Source organism: Scomber scombrus, chromosome 22 (genome assembly GCF_963691925.1).
Source record: "Scomber scombrus chromosome 22, fScoSco1.1, whole genome shotgun sequence".
Lineage (NCBI taxonomy): Eukaryota > Metazoa > Chordata > Actinopteri > Scombriformes > Scombridae > Scomber > Scomber scombrus.
In genome coordinates this window covers 19,934,928-19,956,001 of record NC_084991.1, presented here as the reverse complement: position 1 = coordinate 19,956,001, position 21,074 = coordinate 19,934,928, and the positions used below count along the sequence as shown (strand labels likewise).

The 21,074-nt window shown below is 37.2% G+C and overlaps 3 protein-coding genes across 3 annotated transcripts; all 3 read left to right on the top strand.

The window, feature by feature from the left end:
• The first annotated feature begins 1,785 nt into the window (after window positions 1-1,785).
• LOC134004333 (OX-2 membrane glycoprotein-like) lies at window positions 1,786-6,119 on the top strand. The gene is made up of 7 exons (XM_062443563.1): window positions 1,786-1,840; window positions 3,742-4,080; window positions 4,411-4,719; window positions 4,799-4,828; window positions 4,933-5,029; window positions 5,158-5,208; window positions 5,503-6,119. The coding sequence occupies exons 1-7, from the start codon at window positions 1,786-1,788 to the stop codon at window positions 5,645-5,647; spliced, it is 1,026 nt and encodes a 341-aa protein (XP_062299547.1). The 3' UTR covers window positions 5,648-6,119.
• A 2,049-nt stretch (window positions 6,120-8,168) lies between these two features.
• On the top strand, window positions 8,169-11,189 carry LOC134004584 (OX-2 membrane glycoprotein-like). The gene is made up of 7 exons (XM_062443914.1): window positions 8,169-8,226; window positions 9,006-9,344; window positions 9,636-9,944; window positions 10,026-10,055; window positions 10,160-10,253; window positions 10,382-10,432; window positions 10,705-11,189. The coding sequence occupies exons 1-7, from the start codon at window positions 8,172-8,174 to the stop codon at window positions 10,817-10,819; spliced, it is 993 nt and encodes a 330-aa protein (XP_062299898.1). The 5' UTR covers window positions 8,169-8,171; the 3' UTR covers window positions 10,820-11,189.
• Window positions 11,190-14,281: 3,092 nt separating this feature from the next.
• LOC134004603 (uncharacterized) lies at window positions 14,282-20,909 on the top strand. Its single transcript, XM_062443940.1, has 10 exons — window positions 14,282-14,520; window positions 14,852-14,935; window positions 15,241-15,360; window positions 15,465-15,539; window positions 15,890-16,018; window positions 16,729-16,821; window positions 17,457-17,489; window positions 18,807-18,878; window positions 19,108-19,182; window positions 19,293-20,909. Exons 1-10 carry the CDS (start codon window positions 14,428-14,430, stop codon window positions 19,824-19,826), a joined length of 1,308 nt encoding a protein of 435 aa, XP_062299924.1. The 5' UTR covers window positions 14,282-14,427; the 3' UTR covers window positions 19,827-20,909.
• Window positions 20,910-21,074: the final 165 nt, after the last annotated feature.

The following is a 21,074-nucleotide window of genomic DNA, read 5'->3' as shown; positions in this document are numbered from 1 at the left end:
TTCTATCCATCCTGTTTTTAAACAATTTTTCTAAGCTAAAGGGGTAAATTTGGGAAACTGGACCGTAAAGGGTCATAAAATACAGAATGTTCAACACTGAGCTCAAAATAAGCAGAATGATATTTAAACAGTTAGGTAAATTGTTTCTGCTGAGTAATTTTAATGTAATTATAAATGCATTGAGCACAAAAACAAAATTCCTACTGCAGGTAAAAGCTCAAAGATGGGTATTTAAGTTTCATGTGAATTATATTTATATAGCATTTTAAAAAGATTACAGATTTTGCTCTTCAGTTACAGGCATACTTAAGCATATATGTGCATAACAGATAGCTGTGAACAATAGAGCGAGATTAAGATAGAAACAAGCATGAAACACAAACCCACAGAAATCAGATAGAAATAAAAACAGATTAAGGGGGGGGGGGGGGTTGAGATATATGTAGGAATGAGATCATATAGAGATTTATGGACAATTAGAAGCATTTTGAAGGTTATCCTGTAAAGATAGAGGAGCCAGTGTAAGGACATGAGGATAGGGGTGATGTGGTCTCATTTCTTGGACCTTGTGAATAACCAGGCAGCAGCAACTTGGATTAATTCTAAGTGGGAAATAGTAGCCTGAAAGATGTGTCATATTAGATATAAGTATTAACCTACTGTAGCCTACAGTTCATATATTTATTATAATTTTCCAGTGCAACCTGCAACAGAAACATTTACATCGCCAAAACTGTATTGCTAATGTGATAAAGTGTAATTCTTCCTTCAAAATAGCATATAGGGAAGAACTATATGCTATATTTCACATAAAGGCTTTGTAGAGTCTTCTTAGTGTATTTTCAAGAATTATAGACACTTGTTTGTCAGGGTATGTGGTTTCTGACTCACCACTCGTTGGTTCCAAACAATCAGGGAAATCTCTGTTACTTTGCATCACGTCCATTTATTTTCGTAATGAGTCGGGGTTCAGTATCACAAAACATAAACTTAAACTTTCTCCTTACACAAAATAACAAAAGAGCTCGTGTGAAGTCAAAAGACATTACAGATCTACACCTCATCACAAGTTCAACCCACCTGTCTCCAATCACTCATTCATTCATAGGCTCTGTCACTTCCACCTCCCTACCACAGATGCAATACATATTAAGGACAGCAGGGGGAGACCATACCATTCAACCATACACATCAATATATAATATCAAAATAATGAGGTAAATACTCTTACACCCCTCAAGGTAATTAATCAAACCATAATATCATAATATAATGAAGTAAGTCATAATAAAGTCAAATGGCTCTAACAGGCCTATAAATATTTTCTCATGCAACACTCAGCCAAGGTATTAAAAAGAAAGAAGACTGAATTGTAATTACTTTTAGCATTACAATTCTAACTTCCTACCTGTGGTTATTTTAGGACTTAAATGTGCAACAACAGTATTAAATGCTGCAAATGTGTGCAATTTTTAATCTTTGCTGAAAGTAGACTCATGGCCAGTAACGAAAGTGAAAGTTATTTAATGTTCAAATTTGGGATGTTCCATTAAAATAGAGAGGAGGGATCAGTTTATGAGCTGGTATTATTGTTTTTTCTTTTAGAGCAAAATGACAGCAGTTGGTTAAATCAGCAGTTGATTTGACATAGAAGTGAATCTAACTATCTTATTTTTATATTGACACTTACCTACTGTACACCTGCATTAGTACAGTCTTTATTATCCCACAGACACACCCCCTCCCTTCAAAACTCTCCAGGATTGTGGCGCACATGGATCAGAGATGGCGAACCGCGCAGTCTTATATTACCTTTTTCTGGTGGAGGGATTTTCAAAAGGTAAGAAAAATTAATCTCTTATGGTCTTAGTCATTCGTTGTGAGTAGGTTAAACCTTATAAATACCTGCAACTTTTCAGATTTTGTGAATGACTGCTTCATTACATCATAAATAACAATATTAAGCCGCTGCAAAAAACATTCACAATAGAAAATTAGGGGCGCTACTTCTAATTGATCCATTAAAAACACAGTATAATATACTCTCATGCAACCACACAGCACATACCTATAAAGTATAGAGTATCAATTAAAATAGCTGCAGTATGCACCGGAGTAATATGAAATATTGCACATGAATAAATAGATGAGGATAGATAGATGATTATTGCACAGTGTGAAATTCACGAGAATGATATGATGTTATTGCACTTTGTGAGAGTTAATATTGAGTTGTACAGTAGCTGTTCACTCGATGTGAGAGTGGATATGGCCCCCTTCGAGTTAAATGGCCACATCACTCAGCAGGCTACTTCGTTAGTACCGGAGGACATTTAATATAGGCTAGTCCTGGCCAAGACAGGGTCAAATCATAACAAAGGCAGCAACAGATAGCCACAACTCAATTGTTCAATTAAAACAACTGCAACTAGAAGTGACAACGTCTCGTATCCTACATTTAAAATAATTTAAAGGGACGAAGGTTTATCTGGTTTATATGTGATTATTGCACAGTGTGAAATTCACGAAAATGACATGATATTGTTGCACTTTTGAGAGTAAATATTGAGTTGTAGCTGTTCACTCGATGTGATATGGACTTTCAAAGACTTTACTTAGTTTACTGCCTTAAGGAGCAGTTGTATGTTACCTGCTTGGAAAACCAAACGATACAAAAACAGCTTTGTACCAGCATCCATCATTGCTATTAACAAGTGCAACATTTAACATTATTTAGGTTTTCATGTTTTGTATTGTTTCTTTTATCTTGTTTTTACTAATGGCACATATTTTATCTCTTAACTTGGTTTTACTTATGTCTTTTATCGACTGTCATGTATTGGGTTACATAGGTCACATGTTTAGGAAAACAGGAAGTGTTGAATAACTGCAGCCTGGAGGCGTAACAGGTGGACTTCCGACTCCCCCTCAGAGTCTGACTCCCCTTCGTTTGAACGCGCATGCACTGCAACTTCATTCTCTTATCAATTTACGGATATTTGGTTTAAATATGATTACTGGAAACAATCTTACACATTCTTTTCTGTTTACTGCCAGACAAATGCCTATAACTAATAGACTATATAGCCCAGTAAATCGGCATTTCGATGGTTTTATGATAGATTTTATTTCACTTAGTTTCGTTTCGCAAGTTTCATTAAAAGAAATTCAAGTCTCCTCTTACGCTATATTAAACAATTTAAGGTATTACGCTACCAAAAACAACACCTCTCAATGCATATAAAACTGCCGTCAGGCCGTAGTCTAGATATGGTTTTGTCATTTCTGCCATAGCAGAAATGAAAGTTTAATAAACTGCCTCATTGAGCGAATGATGGCCTACGTGTTTTCTGACAGGCGGGGAATGAAATGTTATGGGTTTATGTATATTCTGTATAGCCTATAGGCCTGGTGTGGTTATTGTATATGCACTGGCTTTTGAAAACAAATTCCATGCGGGACAATAAAGATCTCTGTCATCTGTCTGTCTGTCTGTCTGAGACAGGCATGTTCTACCTGCCTTGTGTTTCATGAATAATGAATTCATAGCCATACTCATCAATCATTTGGAGGCAGCTCATCAAGTTGTTTGTCAGTGTTTGATCAACACACCTTTGGCTGTTACACCTGAACCTGTTACGCCTTTCACCTACAGTAGCACAAGAACAGTTTTCATGATGCTTACTGAGTTAATTGCTTTTTGATGACATCTATAACCGTCCTTTCACTTCCTCCATGCAGGTCTAATAGCTGTGATACAAACACAGGAGACTGTGGTGGCAAAAGCAGGAGAAGATGTCCTTTTGAGCTGCCGGCTCATGCAGACTAAAGATGTTCTTCAGGTCACCTGGCAGAAACTTCTACCGGAGGGGAAGAAGAATTGTGCCACATACAGTGATCATTTTGGGGAAACAGTGAACCCTGGTTTTCAGGGGAAAGTGGAGTTTAAAGATGCTGGACTTCAGAACTGCTCCATAGTTATCAGGAAGGCGATGGAGAAGGATGAAGCCTGCTATTACTGTTTGTTCAACACGTTTCCTGACGGTTATCTGACAGGAAAAACCTGCCTCCAACTCTATGGTGAGGACTAGACCTTATTTTCATTATTATATTATTATTATTATTATTATTATTATTATTATTATTATTATTATTATTAATAAAGACATTTCAATAATCTAATTCTGTATTTCTAGTATTAAACACAACAAATTAATGTATTTTCACACCATAAAATGCAAAATGTATTGACAGTAAACTAAAACAGCCTGAAAGTGACAGATGCTGCATCACCAGTAGCAGGTGATTCTTTCCAGGCTGAACAAACTAATATACTGGACACAAGTTTCTGATGTCTATAAGCAATGAATTCATGTTTAACGGTATTTCTTCAATGTTTTGTCTTTGCAGAGCTGCATGAACCCATCCTACAAATCAGAGAATCAAACTCTACTGAAGAGACAGTGGTGTCCTGCTCGGCCACAGGTCGTCCCGCTCCCACAGTAACTCTGAATGTCCCACAACAAGACCTCTACTTCTCTAACAGCAGCACAGTCAGTGTCACCAACACCAACGGTACAGTCACCGTCATCACGACAGCTCTGCTGTCTGGTTTCCATGGAAATGACACACAAGTTGGATGTGCGGCAAGACTGCTCTCAGTCCCTGAAATGCAGGTGTTTAAGACGATTCCTGCAGTCAAACGATCATCTGATGATGGTGAGGATCATTTCCAAAACCACATAGTTAAAGATGGATAATCACTTCATGATTCTGATATTTGGTTTTATTTTTTCAGGTTTTAACGAGAAATCTGGATCTGATAAGAGTAAGTTAACTTTGAAGTTGTCTCAAATCAAAACTCACATTTGATCTGCAGTTGCTTTATGAATGTAATGCTCTATATCACATTTTGTCCTGTTTTTCTCATAGATGTCACTTTGATCGTTGCATTGTCTGTATCAGTGGCCATTGTTTTGGTTGTTGCTATAGTCGTCGCTGTCCTGCTCAAACATAAACATAAGAACAGGTAATTTATCAATAAATTACTGACATTATGACATTAAGAGGATACACAGAGCTTAAAAAATCTGTATCGACAACACCTAGAAATAAATGATATATAAATGTTTTTAAATCCTTCTGTCTGTCACACAGGGATGCAGATAAGAACAATTTGCCACCAAAATCAATCAAAGACCATCATGAGTAAGACAATTTCATAATTATTCACTTGCACATATTAATTGCTTTTTCAGAAAACTATTAAATGTCTTCTCTCTATTTTGCCATTTAAGTTCCTTCCTGTCTCTGAATCTCCCAAAATAATGTGTTTTGATTCTGATTCTGATATACTTTACTCTCCATGAACCTTTGTGTACTCAGTCAGTTTATTTCTCCACATAACTGTTAAGTGTCTGAGTAATTTCAGTGATAGAAATACATATGACATATTGCAATAATGTGAGTGGAAGTAGGCTCATGTCTTGTTTTTATCTGAAGGTGCCAAACAGCTTTAATGAAGCAGGAGAACGAGCAGACCAGGGAACAAACACCTGAGAAAGAAAATCCAAAAGAGGAGAAACCAGAGTTACGACCTCCTACAGTTAGAAGACTGTCGTTTTCATACGAAGATAGTCAGACTTGAACAAAGCTGCAGTGAGAGCCGATGTTTGTAAAATGTGCAGGTATTGTAAAATAGTCAAAAGGTGATGTGCTAGAAGACTGTCTGATTTTTTTATCTCAAGGTGAAAAAGGTGAACGTACATAGAGATTTGGGTGTTTGTTTTAAACTATTTTTAAATATATATTTTAATAACATGTTAAACTTATTAACCCTCAAATTGCCACTAATGAAATATGCATTGTATATATTGTATTTTCACTTTATTTTACCTTATGTTTATTAATGTACTTAATAGTAATTATTAATGTAATTTTTTTCTATCTGAACATACATTCATATTTTTCACATGATTTTTATGTTTTTCTCATGTGAAACACCTGTATATTATTTCCTTTGCCACACCAAAAGCATAATACAGGATACATTCATTGTTAGCATGTAACCAAACTATGAATAGATTATTTTTGACTCTCAAAGTCTCACATCACCACTGTTGAAGCACAATATGTTCACTTTATTTTATCTTATTTATATTAATGTTATCAAGTTATTTATATTTACCTTCCTTATGTGAGACTGATTTGGTTTTCCTCTTCTTCTACTTTTTTTTTTACATGCTTTTAAGCCCTTTTTTAAAACTGTAATTGTAAATATGCCATGTAAATAGTTTGTTGTTGTTATTAAAATAAAAAGTTATGTTTCAAATGGATCACTTATTTGTCACCAGTGTTAAAATCTTTCTATCCATCCTGTTTTTAAACAATTTTTCTAAGCTAAAGGGGTAAATTTGGGAAACTGGACCGTAAAGGGTCATAAAATACAGAATGTTCAACACTGAGCTCAAAATAAGCAGAATGATATTTAAACAGTTAGGTAAATTGTTTCTGCTGAGTTATTTTAATGTAATTATAAATGCATTGAGCACAAAAACAAAATTCCTACTTTGCATTGGAGTGCAGGTACAAACTCAAAGATGGGTATTCAAGTTTCATGTGAATTATATTTATATAGCATTTTAAAAAGCTTACAGATTTTGCTCTTCAGTTACAGGCATACTTAAGCATATATGTGCATAACAGATAGCTGTGAACAATAGAGTGAGATTAAGATAGAAACAAGCATGAAACAAACCCACAGAAATCAGATAGAAATAAAAACAGATTAAGGGGGGGGGGGGGGGGGGGTTGAGATATATGTAGGAGTGAGATCATGTAGAGATTTATGGACAATTAGAAGCATTTTGAAGGTTATCCTGTAAAGATAGAGGAGCCAGTGTAAGGACATGAGGATAGGGGTGATGTGGTCTCATTTCTTGGACCTTGTGAATAACCAGGCAGCAGCAACTTGGATTAATTCTAAGTGGGAAATAGTAGCCTGAAAGATGTGTCATATTAGATATAAGTATTAACCTACTGTAGCCTACAGTTCATATATTTATTATAATTTTCCAGTGCAACCTGCAACAGAAACATTTACATCGCCAAAACTGTATTGCTAATGTGATAAAGTGTAATTCTTTCTTCAAAATAGCATATAGGGAAGAACTATATGCTATATTTCACATAAAGGCTTTGTAGAGTCTTCTTAGTGTATTTTCAAGAATTATAGACACTTGTTTGTCAGGGGATGTTGTTTTATGACTCACCACTCGTTGGTTCCAAACAATCAGGGAAATCTCTGTTACTTTGCATCACGTCCATTTATTTTCGTAATAAGTCGGGGTTCAGTATCACAAAACATAAACTTAAACTTTCTCCTTACACAAAATAACAAAAGAGCTCGGGGTTGGTCAAAAGACATTACAGATCTACACCTTCTCATCACAAGTTCAACCCACCTGTCTCCAATCACTCATTCATTCATAGGCTCTGTCACTTCCACCTTCCCTACCACAGATGCAATACATATTAAGGACAGCAGGGGGAGACAAAACCATTCAACCATACACATCAATATATAATATCAAAATAATGAGGTAAATACTCTTACACCCCTCAAGGTAATTAATCAAACCATAATATCATAATATAATGAAGTAAGTCATAATAAAGTCAAATGGCTCTAACAGGCCTATAAATATTTTCTCATGCAACACTCAGCCAAGGTATTAAAAAGGAAGAAGACTGAATTGTAATTACTTTTAGCATTACAATTCTAACTTCCTACCTGTGGTTATTTTAGGAGTTAAATGTGCAACAACAGTATTAAATGCTGCAAATGTGTGCAATTGTTTAAACTTTGCTGAAAGTAGACTCATGACCAGTAACGAAAGTGAAAGTTATTTAATGTTCAAATTTGGGATGTTCCATTAAAATAGAGAGGAGGGATCAGTTTATGAGCTGGTATTATTGTTTTTTCTTTTAGAGCAAAATGACAGCAGTTGGTTAAATCAGCAGTTGATTTGACATATGAGTGAATCTAACTATCTTATTTTTATATTGACGCTTACCTACTGTACACCTGCATTAGTACAGTCTTTATTATCCCACAGACACACCCTCCTCCCTCCAAAACTCTCCAGGATTGTGGCGCACATGGAGCAGAGATGGCGAACCGCGCAGTCTTATATTACCTTTTTCTGGTGGAGGGATTTTCAAAAGGTAAGAAAAATAAATCTCTTATGGTCTTAGTCATTCGTTGTGAGTAGGTTAAACCTTATAAATAACTGCAACTTTTCAGATTTTGTGAATGACTGCTTCATTACATCATAAATAACAATATTAAGCCGCTGCAAAAAACATTCACAATAGAAAATTAGGGGCGCTACTTCTAATTGATCCATTAAAATCACAGTATAATATACTCTCATGCAACCACACAACACATACCTATAAAGTATAGAGTATCAATTAAAATAGGTGCAGTGTGCACCGGAGTAATATGAAATATTGCACATGAATAAATAGATGAGGATAGATAGATGATTATTGCACAGTGTGAAATTCACGAGAATGAGTTGTAGCTGTTCACTCGATGTGAGAGTGGACTATGCCCCAAACCCCAATGTACTGTTTGAATGGCCACAGCCAGTCGTCGGTTAGTCCTGCAGTTAATCAGTAGATCAAGGAAACAGTTGTAGCAGCCAGTTTACCGCCTTAATGAACAGTCATTGCATTGTCTGTGTCCTTGAATCGAAAAAGTAAGTGCATGTTTTACCCGCCTTTGTGTTTCATTAATAATTAATTCATAGCCATATTCATCAATCATTTGGAGGCAGCTCATCAAGTTGTTTGTCAGTGTTTGATCAACACACCTTTGGTTATTACACCTGAACCACTTACTTTCACCTACAGTAGCACAAGAACAGTTTTCATGATGCTTACTGAGTTAATTGCTTTTTGACAACATGTATAACCGTCCTTTCACTTCCTCCATGCAGGTCTAACAGCTGTGATACAAACACAGCAGACTGTGGTGGCAAAAGCAGGAGAAGATGTCCTTTTGAGCTGTCGGCTCATGCAGACTAAAGATGTTCTTCAGGTCACCTGGCAGAAACTTCTACCAGAGGGGAAGAAGAATTGTGCCACCTACAGTGATCATTTTGGGGAAACAGTGAACCCTGGTTTTCAGGGGAAAGTGGAGTTTAAAGATGCTGGACTTCAGAACTGCTCCATAGTTATCAGGAAGGCGATGGAGAAGGATGAAGCCTGCTATTACTGTTTGTTCAACACGTTTCCTGACGGTTCTCTGACAGGAAAAACCTGCCTCCGACTCTATGGTGAGGACTAGACCTTATTTTCATTATTATATTATTATAATTAAAGACATTTCAATAATCTAATTCTGTATTTCTAGTATTAAACACAACAAATTAATGTATTTTCACACCATAAAATGCAAAAAGTATTGACAGTAAACTAAAACAGCCTGAAAGTGACAGATGCTGCATCACCAGTAGCAGGTGATTCTTTCTAGGCTGAACAAACTAATATACTGGACACAAGTTTCTGATGTCTATAAGCAATGAATTCATGTTTAACGGTATTTCTTCAATGTTTTGTCTTTGCAGAGCTGCATGAACCCATCCTACAAATCAGAGAATCAAACTCTACCGAAGAGACAGTGGTGTCCTGCTCGGCCACAGGTCGTCCCGCTCCCACAGTAACTCTGAATGTCCCACAACAAGACCTATACTTCTCTAACAGCAGCATAGTCAGTGTCACCAACACCAACGGTACAGTCACCGTCACCACGACAGCTCTGCTGTCTGGTTTCCATGGAAATGACAGACAAGCTGGATGTGCGGCAAGACTGCTCTCAGTCCCTGAAATGCAGGTGTTTAAGATGATTCCTGCAGTCAAACGATCATCTGATGATGGTGAGGATCATTTCCAAAACCACATAGTTAAAGATGGATAATCACTTCATGATTCTGATATTTGGTTTTCTTTTTTTCCAGGTTTTAACGAGAAATCTGGATCTGATAAGAGTAAGTTAACTTTGAAGTTGTCCCAAATCAAAACTCACATTTGATCTGCAGTTGCTTTATGAATGTAATGCTCTATATCACATTTTGTCCTGTTTTTCTCATAGATGTCACTTTGATCGTTGCATTGTCTGTATCAGTGGCCATTGTTTTGGTTGCTGTAGTCGTCGCTGTCCTGCTCAAACATAAACATAAGAACAGGTAATTTATCAATAAATTAATGACATTATGACATTAAGAAGATACACAGAGCTTAAAAAATATGTATCGACAACACCTAGAAATAAATGATATATAAATGTTTTTAAATCCTTCTGTCTGTCACACAGGGATGCTGAGAAAAACAATTTGCCACCAAAATCAATCAAAGACCATCATGAGTAAGACAATTTCATAATTATTCACTTGCACATATTAAATGCTTCTTCAGAAAATGAAATGTGTCTCCTCTCTGTCTATTTTGCCATTTAAGTTCCTTTCTGTCTCTGAATCTCCCTAAATGTGTTATTCATGCATGAAGTTGATTCTGATATACTTTACGCTCCATGAACCATTGTGTATTGACTGTCAGAGTAATTCAGTGATAGAAATATGTATAATATATTGTAATAATGTGAGTGGAAATAGGCTCATCTCTTGTTTTTATCTGAAGGTGCCAAACAGCTTTAATGAAGCAGAACGAGCAGATCAGGAAACGAACACCTGAGAAAGAAAATTCAAAAGAGGAGAAACCAGAACCATCATCTCGTACAGTTAGAAGACTGTGACTGTTTTTAGTCGGACTTGAGCAAAGCTGAAAGCATGCATTGGTAAAATATGCTTTGTAAAAAAAATCAAAAGGTGATGTGCAAGATAAATGTCTTATCTTTTATCTTGAGATGGAAAAGATGAATGTACAAAGATATTTGGATGCTTTTGTATTATTTTTTACTATATTTTTATAGTATAGTAATAACATTTTAAATATCTTAAACTCAAATTGCCATTAATGAAATATGCTTTTTATTTATTACTTTTTCACTTTATCTTACGTTTACATACATTTTACATATTAATGTAATTATTTCTACCTTAACAAGCATTAATTATTTTTTTCATGATTTTATGTTTTGTGTTTTTTCATGTGAAGCACCTATAATTTCCTTTGTCCCACCAAAAGCATAAGCTATATACATATTATCATTGAAATACTTAGAGTCTGAAATCACCACTACTGTTTTTTACATGCTTTTAAGTGAATTGTAAGTATAATTGTTAAAATGTTATACAAATAAAGTTCCTCCTTTGCATGGAAGTGCAGGTGAAATCTCAAAGATAGACATTTAAGTTATACGTTGTATAGCAATTTATAAAGCAAACATTGTGCACCAAAGTTCTTCACAATGACAGGCATATGTAAGCATAGGGACATATGTGATATGTGCATAATAGATGGTTGTGAATGATAGAGTGAGAGTAAGAAACAAGTTTAAACACAAACCCAAAGAATCAGGAATGAAAACACATTTAACACAATTAAAAGCCAGAGAATAAAAGTAAGAGTGTAAAAATAGGTGTTGGTTTACTGAAACCCAAATTTGTGACATCAGGAAGGATAGATGAATGAACTCAATAGCTGATTCTATACACTCTCCACAGGTTGTCCGGTAAGAACAGTAATGGCATGAATACGTCAATTACTGCAGTTATGACACACACACACTCACTCACTGACATGGCAGTTATTTATTGCTGGTCTTTGGATGGTTGTTTGCAGATGTATGGTTACTACACTAAACACAATACATGTAAACATAAACAGATTAGGCATATGCAATAATAATAAACACAACAATGTGGCATGAAATACACAATGTAAATAATATGCAATGATAAATAGTATGAAGATGCAGTGGTGTGCACAGATAGACACTAGGTGATGCTATAGCACCTGCCCTTTGCCCTTATTCATACTTTTGGTCTCTTTTTATTTACTAATTGCAGAATAATGCCTAGAAAGGAGAGGGTAAGAAAGGAAAAAGAAAGGAAGCTACAGCAGGTAGCCCAGGGAAACAGCTCTCTGCTCTCCTGGATAAAAGCCTCCACCAGCAGCAAGGAGGAAGAGGAAGATGAAGATGAAGTCAAGACCAGAGTTATATTAACTGTTTAGGGCCTTTTAAAGCTCAGATTTTAAAGTTGACCTATTCCTCTAATTCTATTGAAATATCTTAAAAGCTGTCCACATTTTATTTTAACTACACAAAGTGGTTTGGCGGTACTAAATCAGGCATGAAGCTATATTAGCTAATATATATATATATATATATATATATATATATATATATATATATATATATATATATATTACCTTAATAGGCTATTATTAAAACTATTATTCTATTCTAGGCAGCTACAGCAGGAAAGCAGTTCTGTGCTGTCCTGCAATAGGCTAGCATGGAAGATGAGGGAGATAAATCTCACACTGCTATAATAAGGCAGCTGGCAGTTCCAAATGCTGCACAAAGTGCCCTTATGTTTCACTGAGCACCTGCCCCCCAAAATGTCTGTGCACGCCACTGTGAAGATGTAAACATGAACCAAATATAATGCTCATAGTTCTAAGGGAGTGTCAATAAAAGAGCAACACTTTAGCTCAGAGGCACCTGCCATTACTACCACTGACATAATACACCCAAATGATAAGTTAACGTTTGTGACGGTCCCTTAACAGACGCATCAGCGCTGTCATTGTACTCTAACATAAATATCATCCCAACAGCATGATAACAATCTCTAATTAACATACATTACATCATCCAAGATCGTATATTAAATTAATACTTTTAAAGTGACGTGACCGTCAGAATATTAGAGACATGAGCGCTGTCATTATACATGAGAAGATACAATATAAAACACATCAACACTTTTACACTACTTACAACCAGGCGGGGAGTTCCGGTCCTCTGAAATGATGCCAACGTGGAAGTAAGTTAAAACTGCATTCTATCAAAAGGCCACCAGGGGGCGAGCGGTGTCAAAAGGACTTCCGTCTCTATACAAGTCAATGGAGAATTCACCAACTTCTCACTTGATTTCTAACCTCAGTAAACGTTTTCAAAATGTGTTTATGGTCTCAATCGCTAGTTTAAAGCCTTCTTCAATGCAGTATGATGTTCATTTGGGACATTTTGGCCTCCCTGATTTTATATTTGATGATAAAGCAGGGTATGCATTAGGGCGTGGCCACGTCGTGATTGACAGGTTTATTGGTTCACAGGTTCAGGAGGGCGCCTCATGCTCCTCCTGATGCCCATATAAGTAGAATCTGTGGGGTTTTTTTACCCGGCATGCACCGAAACTTTCAAGATGGCGCTGCTCAGATCCGAAACTATTCGCTTCCAAGCAGCAGTCCACAAACCAATGGGTGACGTCACGGATGTTACGTCCATTTTATATACAGTCTATGCTTACAATAGAATAATAATTCAATACTCGCATTCTCATGGACGCACAGGAAAGAGTAAACCAGCAAAGGTGAAGAAAGAGTAAAAAAAAACTGTGGCATTAAGCTTAAAGTCCAGAAACTGCAGCAATGAATGTAGAAAAAGTTCAAACTTCTCTGACTCGGCTCAGATGCTTCACTCTTCTACGGCACTGAGTTAAAATGCCTGTAAATTTTAGGGGGTGAGAAGTTCTGAGATATATGTAGGAGCGAGATTATGGAGATATTTAAAGACAATTAAAAGAACTTTGAAGATTATCCTGTAATGAACAGGGAGCCAGTGTAAGGACATAAGTAAGTCCACAAAACTCAGTAATGATTAACTTTTCAGTTTCTGGTTTCTGCTGGTTTCTTTTTAAACTTGATCAAGATCTTTCTATCAGCAAATGAAATGTCACTCTTTAAAAAAAACCAAAAAGGACATTTTGCAAGAGGAGTTTAAAGTCACAGAATATATTATCTAAAATAAATCTACAAATATCTTGCCACAGTTTACGGGTATATTTACATTTCCAGAACAGATGGATAATAGTCTCAGTATGGGAGTCACATAAGGCACAATTTAGATCTAGATCATTATATTTGAATTTAATAAATACAGCAGTAAGTAAACCATCGCCTCCATGTCCTCCATTGTTTATGTGTTTGTGTCGCGTGACTCGCGTATAAAACGTTCCAAAAGTCCAAGGCAGTTTCGCGCAGCCGTGCGATGACGACCCCGCCCACGTTGAATAGGTACTATACAGACAGTATATGATACTATATAGTAGCTGGCAAAGGTCGTTCCTGGTACCAAACCGAGTCGAGTCGAGCCGAGTAGTGCTAGAAACTGTATAGTGGAAAAGCGCCAATTTGGCTGTAGCATCTGGAGAAATACATTATTGTGAAGACATGGCTACTGATGATGATGACAAGAAATCTACTTTCTTCCGGAAGTCCAATTCATGTCTGTGGACTGCAACAGGGATAGTGATAATATATGCGGTAAGTATTTCACTCATTTTACAATTAGATACAGTTGTGTTGTAGTCTAATTCATGTTGCCTTGGTTTGTCTTTTCTCGGTCTAATTATTCAGTTAATTACAGTTTAATAACGTTACAAAGCGGTGAGTGATAAACATCTGCTGATCATTTGTTTTGCATTAAAAATCTCAAGTCTGCTTAAAAAAAATACAGCTGTGAGATCAACGTAGGGGGGTAAAAAGTATGATTGTACTTATAATTACAGTTGTTGTATAGCTACTTTTCCCACCACCTTTTGTCTTTATTAAAAGTGATTTGCAGATTTACAGTAAAATGTCTTTTTTTTTCCAGGTGTGGTCTTTACTGTTGCTCATCTTGACAGCATCAGGACATCTTTTGAACAGCCAGAGCTTTGAATGTGTGAACAGCCAGGAGGTAAAACTATACAAACTGTTTTTTCTAAACTGTTCATTCCTCCTAATTTACACACAAATTTAAAGTGAAAGTGACAAACAAAATGTCATTTTAGATGTCAGAACTTTTGTATGTCTGCTCCTGGTTAACATAAACTACTACTACTATAAAAACTAACACTCAAACAATGCAAGAATGGCAAAAAAAAAGTCAACAGGGTACCAAAAAGTGCTATGCTTTGATAACAACAGCCCTGCTTACTGGTACTGTGCTCTGTCCATGGTGATATACTGTATAGGCTATGAGTGTGACTTTTGCTCCTTTAGGATGTGACCAGGCTGAGAAGAGAGGCAAGACTTGTGTATTTGGGGTCAGGGCTCAGCATGGCTGTCTGTTTGTTGCTACTGCTCGAATTTTGGAGAAAGAAGGGCTTCTATTTGACAGCGGTATGTGGATGTCTGAGTCTAAAATGTATATAATAACAATATATATAGTCACCTTTTGGAAGAAAAATGAAAACTGCCTTTCTCCCCTGTTGTTATCTCTGTAGATTTTCACTTCAACGACATGCCTGCTTGTGGTTATCATTGTATCCTCTGTATACAGTTACAAAGACGAGAAACAGGTGGGACATTTACACCTTTCCTTTTTTAAACGCTGCAAACCTGAACTAGCATGTGTGGGAAAGTATATTATTTACCTTGGAAAACTGTAGTGTGACAAAATAAAGTTGAACTTAAAGGTTTGCTTACTACAGTATTTCAACCATAACTCATGTTTGCACAGTAGTTGCAGAGATAGCTCAATTATCATCACATATAGTTGGCTTTCTCTGGTCCGAATCAGTGGACGAGTTGGTTTCCTTTCACACAGAAACAAATTTAATGCAAATTAGAATGCATGAAATAAAGCAGCATTCATCAGTCATCTATTAGCAGTGGGCAGATAATGACTTTCTCATCTTTCCATCTACAGGAGCTGCAGGAGTTTGAGAAGCGCTACTTGGCTCTGCTACCTCTGAAAGATACGCCATCAAACACACAAAACCAGCTGAATGAAAATGTCTGTCATGAAATCAATAATGTGCATCGTTGGCAGGCTGAGGTAAGACAAGAAATCTGACTCATAGGACAAAAGCTTTTCTGTAAGGAAAACCTTTAACCTTCGTGTCGTCCTCCTGGGTCAAATTGACCCCGTCTGTTTTGACTGTTCCTTCTTTCCTCCCTTCTTCCTTCCGTCTGTCCTCCCTCCCTCCTTCTCTCTTTCTTTCTTTCCTCTCTCTTTCCTCCCTTCCTTCTTTCCTTCCTCCAGCCCCTTCCTTCCTCCCTCCCTCCTTTTTTCCTTCCTTCCCTCCTTCCTTCCTTCCTTCCTTTCTTTCCTCCCCCCTACCTTCTTCCCTTCCTTCTTTCATCTGTCCTTCTTTCCTTCCTTCCTCTTTTCCCTTCTTCCTCCCTCCCTCCTTTCCTCCCTTCTTCCTTCCTTCCTCCCTCCTTTCCTCCCTTCCTCTCTCCTTTCCTTCCTTGTTCCTCCCTTCCTCCTTCCTTTCCTTCCTTGTTTCTCCCTTCCTCCTTCCTTTCCTTCCTTGTTCCTCCCTTCTCCCCTCCTTTCCTTCATTCCTTCCTTCCTTCTTCCTCCCTTCCTTCCTTGACTCGAGGACAACAGGAGGGTTAAAGAAAGTTATTTACTATTGATCTTGACCTGCACGTGTCATAAAGCACATTTATAAGTAGCTTCATATCACCTGTTGGTTTGTGTGTGTGTGTGTGTGTGTGTGTGTGTGTGTGTGTGTGTGTGTGTGTGCGTGTTTGCCCCAGTTTAAGTGTTGTGGACTCCAAAGCTACCAAGACTGGAAGTCCCCGACCCCAGATACCTGCTTATGTGACGGAAAGGACAACAGCTCTGGATGTGTGAGTCATTCACCCTTCAAACAGACACACAGCTGCAGAGCACAAAGCTAACCGGATAACAGAGTCGTAAAATAACTGCAGTGTAGACGTCACAATATTAATATTTGTTTCACAATTTCTTAAAATCACACATGATCAAGATTAACAAATAGTTTTATGCCCATAATAATAACTTAATATTAACTTAATTTGTATTGCATATTCCATTTTTCATAATATTCTTATCTAAAAGACCAACAGCAGATGACCTATAAGAGCTTGAGGGTGGCAGTAACATGTCAAGCTGTCTGCAATGTAGGCTTCAGGAGCTTTAAAAACAGGTAGTAGCACTTTGAAATAAATTCGAAGGGAAACTCTGAGCCAGTAGAGAGGCTAAGATGGGATGCGTTTCAGCTTCTCAATCATATTTCTAGGCAGACCAGTAAAAAGAATATCACAGTATTCAAGTCTATTAGATTTAAAGGCATTACATTAAGTGTTATGTATCTTTTAAAGTTACAATTTAAAAAGCAGTTTTGCTCACCTTGTTTGTATGATGCTTAAAATGCTCATATTAAATCAAAGTTAAGGTAAATTTGATAAAAGTATATTTTTCAGTGTTCATAATACATATAATGTTTGCATTTCTGTTTTAGGTTGGAGTTGGAGACCTTCTTGTTTATGAAAAGGTAAAATGTAGCTCTAAAAACAGAATTATTTAAGGCCTCTCCCTCTCTTAGGATGAGTGATATTTTCCTACATTAACACACACAATTTCCTGCCGGATAAGAGCCATTTTGGGTTTAAGTGAGATCATTTTTATATGTTTTATTTAATCTACTTGTCAATGCTCGTGTGACAATATCCAGATCACACCCTGATGGATGGAACATGGTAAATAAACACACCAGCAGTAAGAGAGACAGGAGTTTTGTCAGTTTTATTCAAGTTGTGCAGACCTCCAGTATATCTGTCACACAGTCAGTCATTTGATATGAGCACCAGTCAGGATTTATCCATATTTTGATCAAAATCTCATCACATTTATTGGTGTTGTCAATTGAATCTGTTCAAACCACATGCACACGCACTCCTGATTATGCAGACTTTTGTTGCTTCCCTCTAGAATTAATCTTTGATTGTTGCATATTGAGACGTGAATATTAGTAATTTTATAAGTAATTAGTAATATTATAAATTGTGGTGTTTTCAGAGGCTTTAACCCTCCTGTTGTCCTCAAGTCAAGGAAAGAAAGAAAGATGGAAGGATGGAAAGAGGAAGGAAAGGAGGAAGGAAGGATGAAAGGGAGGAAGAAAGAAGGAAAGGAGGGAGGGAGGAAGAAGGAAGGAAGGAAAGATGGAAGGAAGGAAGGAAGGAAGGAAGGAAGGAAGGAAGGAAGGAAGGAAGGAAGGAAGGAAGAAGGAAAGGGGGAGGAAGAAGGAAGGAAGGAAGGAAAGATGGAAGGAAGGAAGGAAGGTAGGAAGGAAGGAAAGAAAGATGGAAGGATGGAAGGAAGGAAAGAAAGATGGAAGGATGGAAGGAAGGAAGGAAAGATGGAAGGAAGGAATGAAGGAAGTAAGGAAAGATGGAAGGTAGGAAGGAAGGAAAGAAAGATGGAAGGAAGGAAGGAAGGAAAGATGGAAGGAAGGAAAGATGGAAGGTAGGAAGGAAGGAAAGAAAGATGGAAGGAAGGAAGGGGTGAAGAAAGGAAGGAAAGATGAAAGATGGAAGGAATGAAGGAAGGAAGGAAAGATGAAAGATGGAATGGAGGAAGAAGGAAGGAAGGAAGGAAAGGAGGGAGGAAGGAAGGTAGGAAAGAAGGAACAGTCAAAACAGACGGGGTCAATTTGACCCGGGAGGACGACACAAAGGTTAAATGACAAAATACAAGGAGAGACAAAGAAGAGATGACAGCCATTCATTACTAACACATTGTGTGTGTGTGTGTGTGTGTGTGTGTGTATGTGTGTGTATATGTGTGTGTGTGTGTGTGTGTGTGTGTGTAGCCATGTCTTCCTACAGTCTTATCCCTCTTAAGAAAACGCAGCTCCACGTTATGGATCATCATGATAGTTTGGGTAAGAATTATTAAAGTATTTTACAATCAGGCAATCAGTGTTTGAATATTCTCTGAAGACATTCTCTGTGAAACTGTCTCGTCATGTGCCGCTTGATAAGTCATGTTTTGTGAAATCCCACCACATTTTCTCTAATAATGTTGTGTTTTCTAATTTAACATTGAAATCTTCTGAAGCATCATACAAAGTGTCTGATACAAACCTAATTATTCTCTTTTTTTTTCTCCAGATGACCATGGTGGGTGTTTTCCCTGGGTTCTTTGCATTGCTTGCATTAATGTCGGCTTTGTACGTTTTCTATATGGTAAGTGCCATGATGCAAAGGTAATAGTACACAGAAATAACACATAAGGTCATATATGAACATAATGCATGAAAGGAGTCAAAGCAACATGTTTTCTTTGTGTTCTCAAGCTTGTTGTGGAAGAATGTGTTGAAAAGTTCAGGTATTGGATATACAAGAAGCGTGGAGGAGAGGACATGGTTCCAGTGGTGTTCATCAGAAAGAACAATGATGACGAAACACGGGAGGATAACGTGGACGACGGGGACGCAAAAGAGAGCGGCGAGGTTGGCGGTGCAGTCTTAGATATAGAGGAAGGGACAAATGAGCAGAGAGAGGGACAAGAAGCAGCGGAGGACTTCGATGATGACAACGCAGTGTCCATTATTCTTATGTCAGAGCTGCAGAAGCTGCAGGAAGAGCTAGACCCGCCTCCTGTCCAACATACGGTTCAATGCTTGTGTATAATTCCTTGTAAACCCAAGGACTTCTACACGATCCGAATAGAGGAAGGTTCACCGCTGCTTCCCAAGAATGCTAAGCTGGTCGATGCCGACAAACCTACTGGGCACTGTGTATGGGCTCGAGGACATCATGTTTTTTCAGTTAAACATATTGTTTGGCCCAGTGAGAGAACACCTTCACACTCTCTGTTACCTTCGTAGTGATACCATTAGTTTTGTGCTGTACACGGCATATTTTGACATTTCTTTCACACTTTGACGCAGGCTTTTCCTATCAAACTCAGAGAATTATATATTAAAGATGAAGCCCTCCTGTGAGGAACTAAAAATCTTTACTTTCCCAGGTATCTTTACTGGTTTTCCAGCTCGGCTCCGGTCCCCTGTGCTTGACAAGGATGTAAACCATAAAGTTAATGAATAGCCTGTGCCTTTCTGCTCTGGTGTGTAATACAGTGTACGACTACAGTATGCGTCATAATTTAACACAATTACACAGTCATATACATGACCTTGTGACGGGAAACGTTGGCTTAACAACTCGTTACTTAGCAACCTCGCCTGATTTCCTATCATTCCACTCCACTCCATGTACTGGCCTGCCAGGAAACTTGCAGTCCAGTGTAAGCAGCAGTAAATCATGTATACTTTGTTTGTGTGAGTGATTGAGATACAGTACACTAGATCACTGCGGGTTAGTAACACAAGACAAGTTCTTCACATTTTTTACATTTAACATTAGTGCTATATAGATGTATTAAGACCTGACATTTCCCTTCCTACTGTATGTCAGCAGGAAGAAGTACTCAGATTGTTTATTTACAGGATTGGTTCACAATTTTTCAAGTCTCCCTTAAAACAATAACCAGGCCCCCAAATAAACATTGCAAGAGGTTTTTCTTGTTGTGATCATTCCTCTGGTTCATAATGACCATTAGAAAATCTCTACATAATTCACTTACAGTGTACAGTACGTGATGGGGGCCACATTCTTCTTTGCAAAAATGTATTTAAATGTTTATTCAAATCTAATATGAAGCTTCAGTCGTCCATATTACTCAAACCAAGTAGATATCTTTCAACATTACTCTGCAGCTCATCAGGGAGACACTGTCTGAGGGACTTTGATGCTAAAAAGACTGTAAATGTGGCAGATATCCAGGTTATTTATATATTTTATATAGGTTATTTTGTGTGTGCATGTTTATATCTATCACTTTTGTAAATAATTTGCTGGGCAGGATGATGATATGCATTTAACCACCTCCTTGGTATTATTAAGCACTGATTGTATTTTGCAATAAACTGTGGTTGTTACCCTTTAAATTCATCTACTGCTGTTCATTTTGTTTTAATTATGATACAAAGTCTGAAATCTTAAACACATTTAAATTTTTAATGTATGACAAAACTTATACACATTTGTGGACAAAATATGCATCAATAAAGTTT

Excerpts from the sequence above, each read along its gene's own strand:
- LOC134004333 (XM_062443563.1), top strand. The coding sequence starts at position 1,786 with ATGGCGAACCGCGCAGTCTTATATTACCTTTTTCTGGTGGAGGGATTT. Across the intron at positions 4,081-4,410 it reads AACCTGCCTCCAACTCTATG|AGCTGCATGAACCCATCCTA; the intron begins GTGAGGACTAGA and ends TTGTCTTTGCAG. Across the intron at positions 4,720-4,798 it reads CAAACGATCATCTGATGATG|GTTTTAACGAGAAATCTGGA; the intron begins GTGAGGATCATT and ends TTATTTTTTCAG.
- LOC134004584 (XM_062443914.1), top strand. The coding sequence starts at position 8,172 with ATGGCGAACCGCGCAGTCTTATATTACCTTTTTCTGGTGGAGGGATTT. Across the intron at positions 10,056-10,159 it reads GAAATCTGGATCTGATAAGA|ATGTCACTTTGATCGTTGCA; the intron begins GTAAGTTAACTT and ends TTTTTCTCATAG. Across the intron at positions 10,433-10,704 it reads TCAATCAAAGACCATCATGA|GTGCCAAACAGCTTTAATGA; the intron begins GTAAGACAATTT and ends TTTTATCTGAAG.
- LOC134004603 (XM_062443940.1), top strand. The coding sequence starts at position 14,428 with ATGGCTACTGATGATGATGACAAGAAATCTACTTTCTTCCGGAAGTCC. Across the intron at positions 15,361-15,464 it reads AGGGCTTCTATTTGACAGCG|ATTTTCACTTCAACGACATG; the intron begins GTATGTGGATGT and ends TTATCTCTGTAG. Across the intron at positions 18,879-19,107 it reads GGATCATCATGATAGTTTGG|ATGACCATGGTGGGTGTTTT; the intron begins GTAAGAATTATT and ends TTTTTTCTCCAG.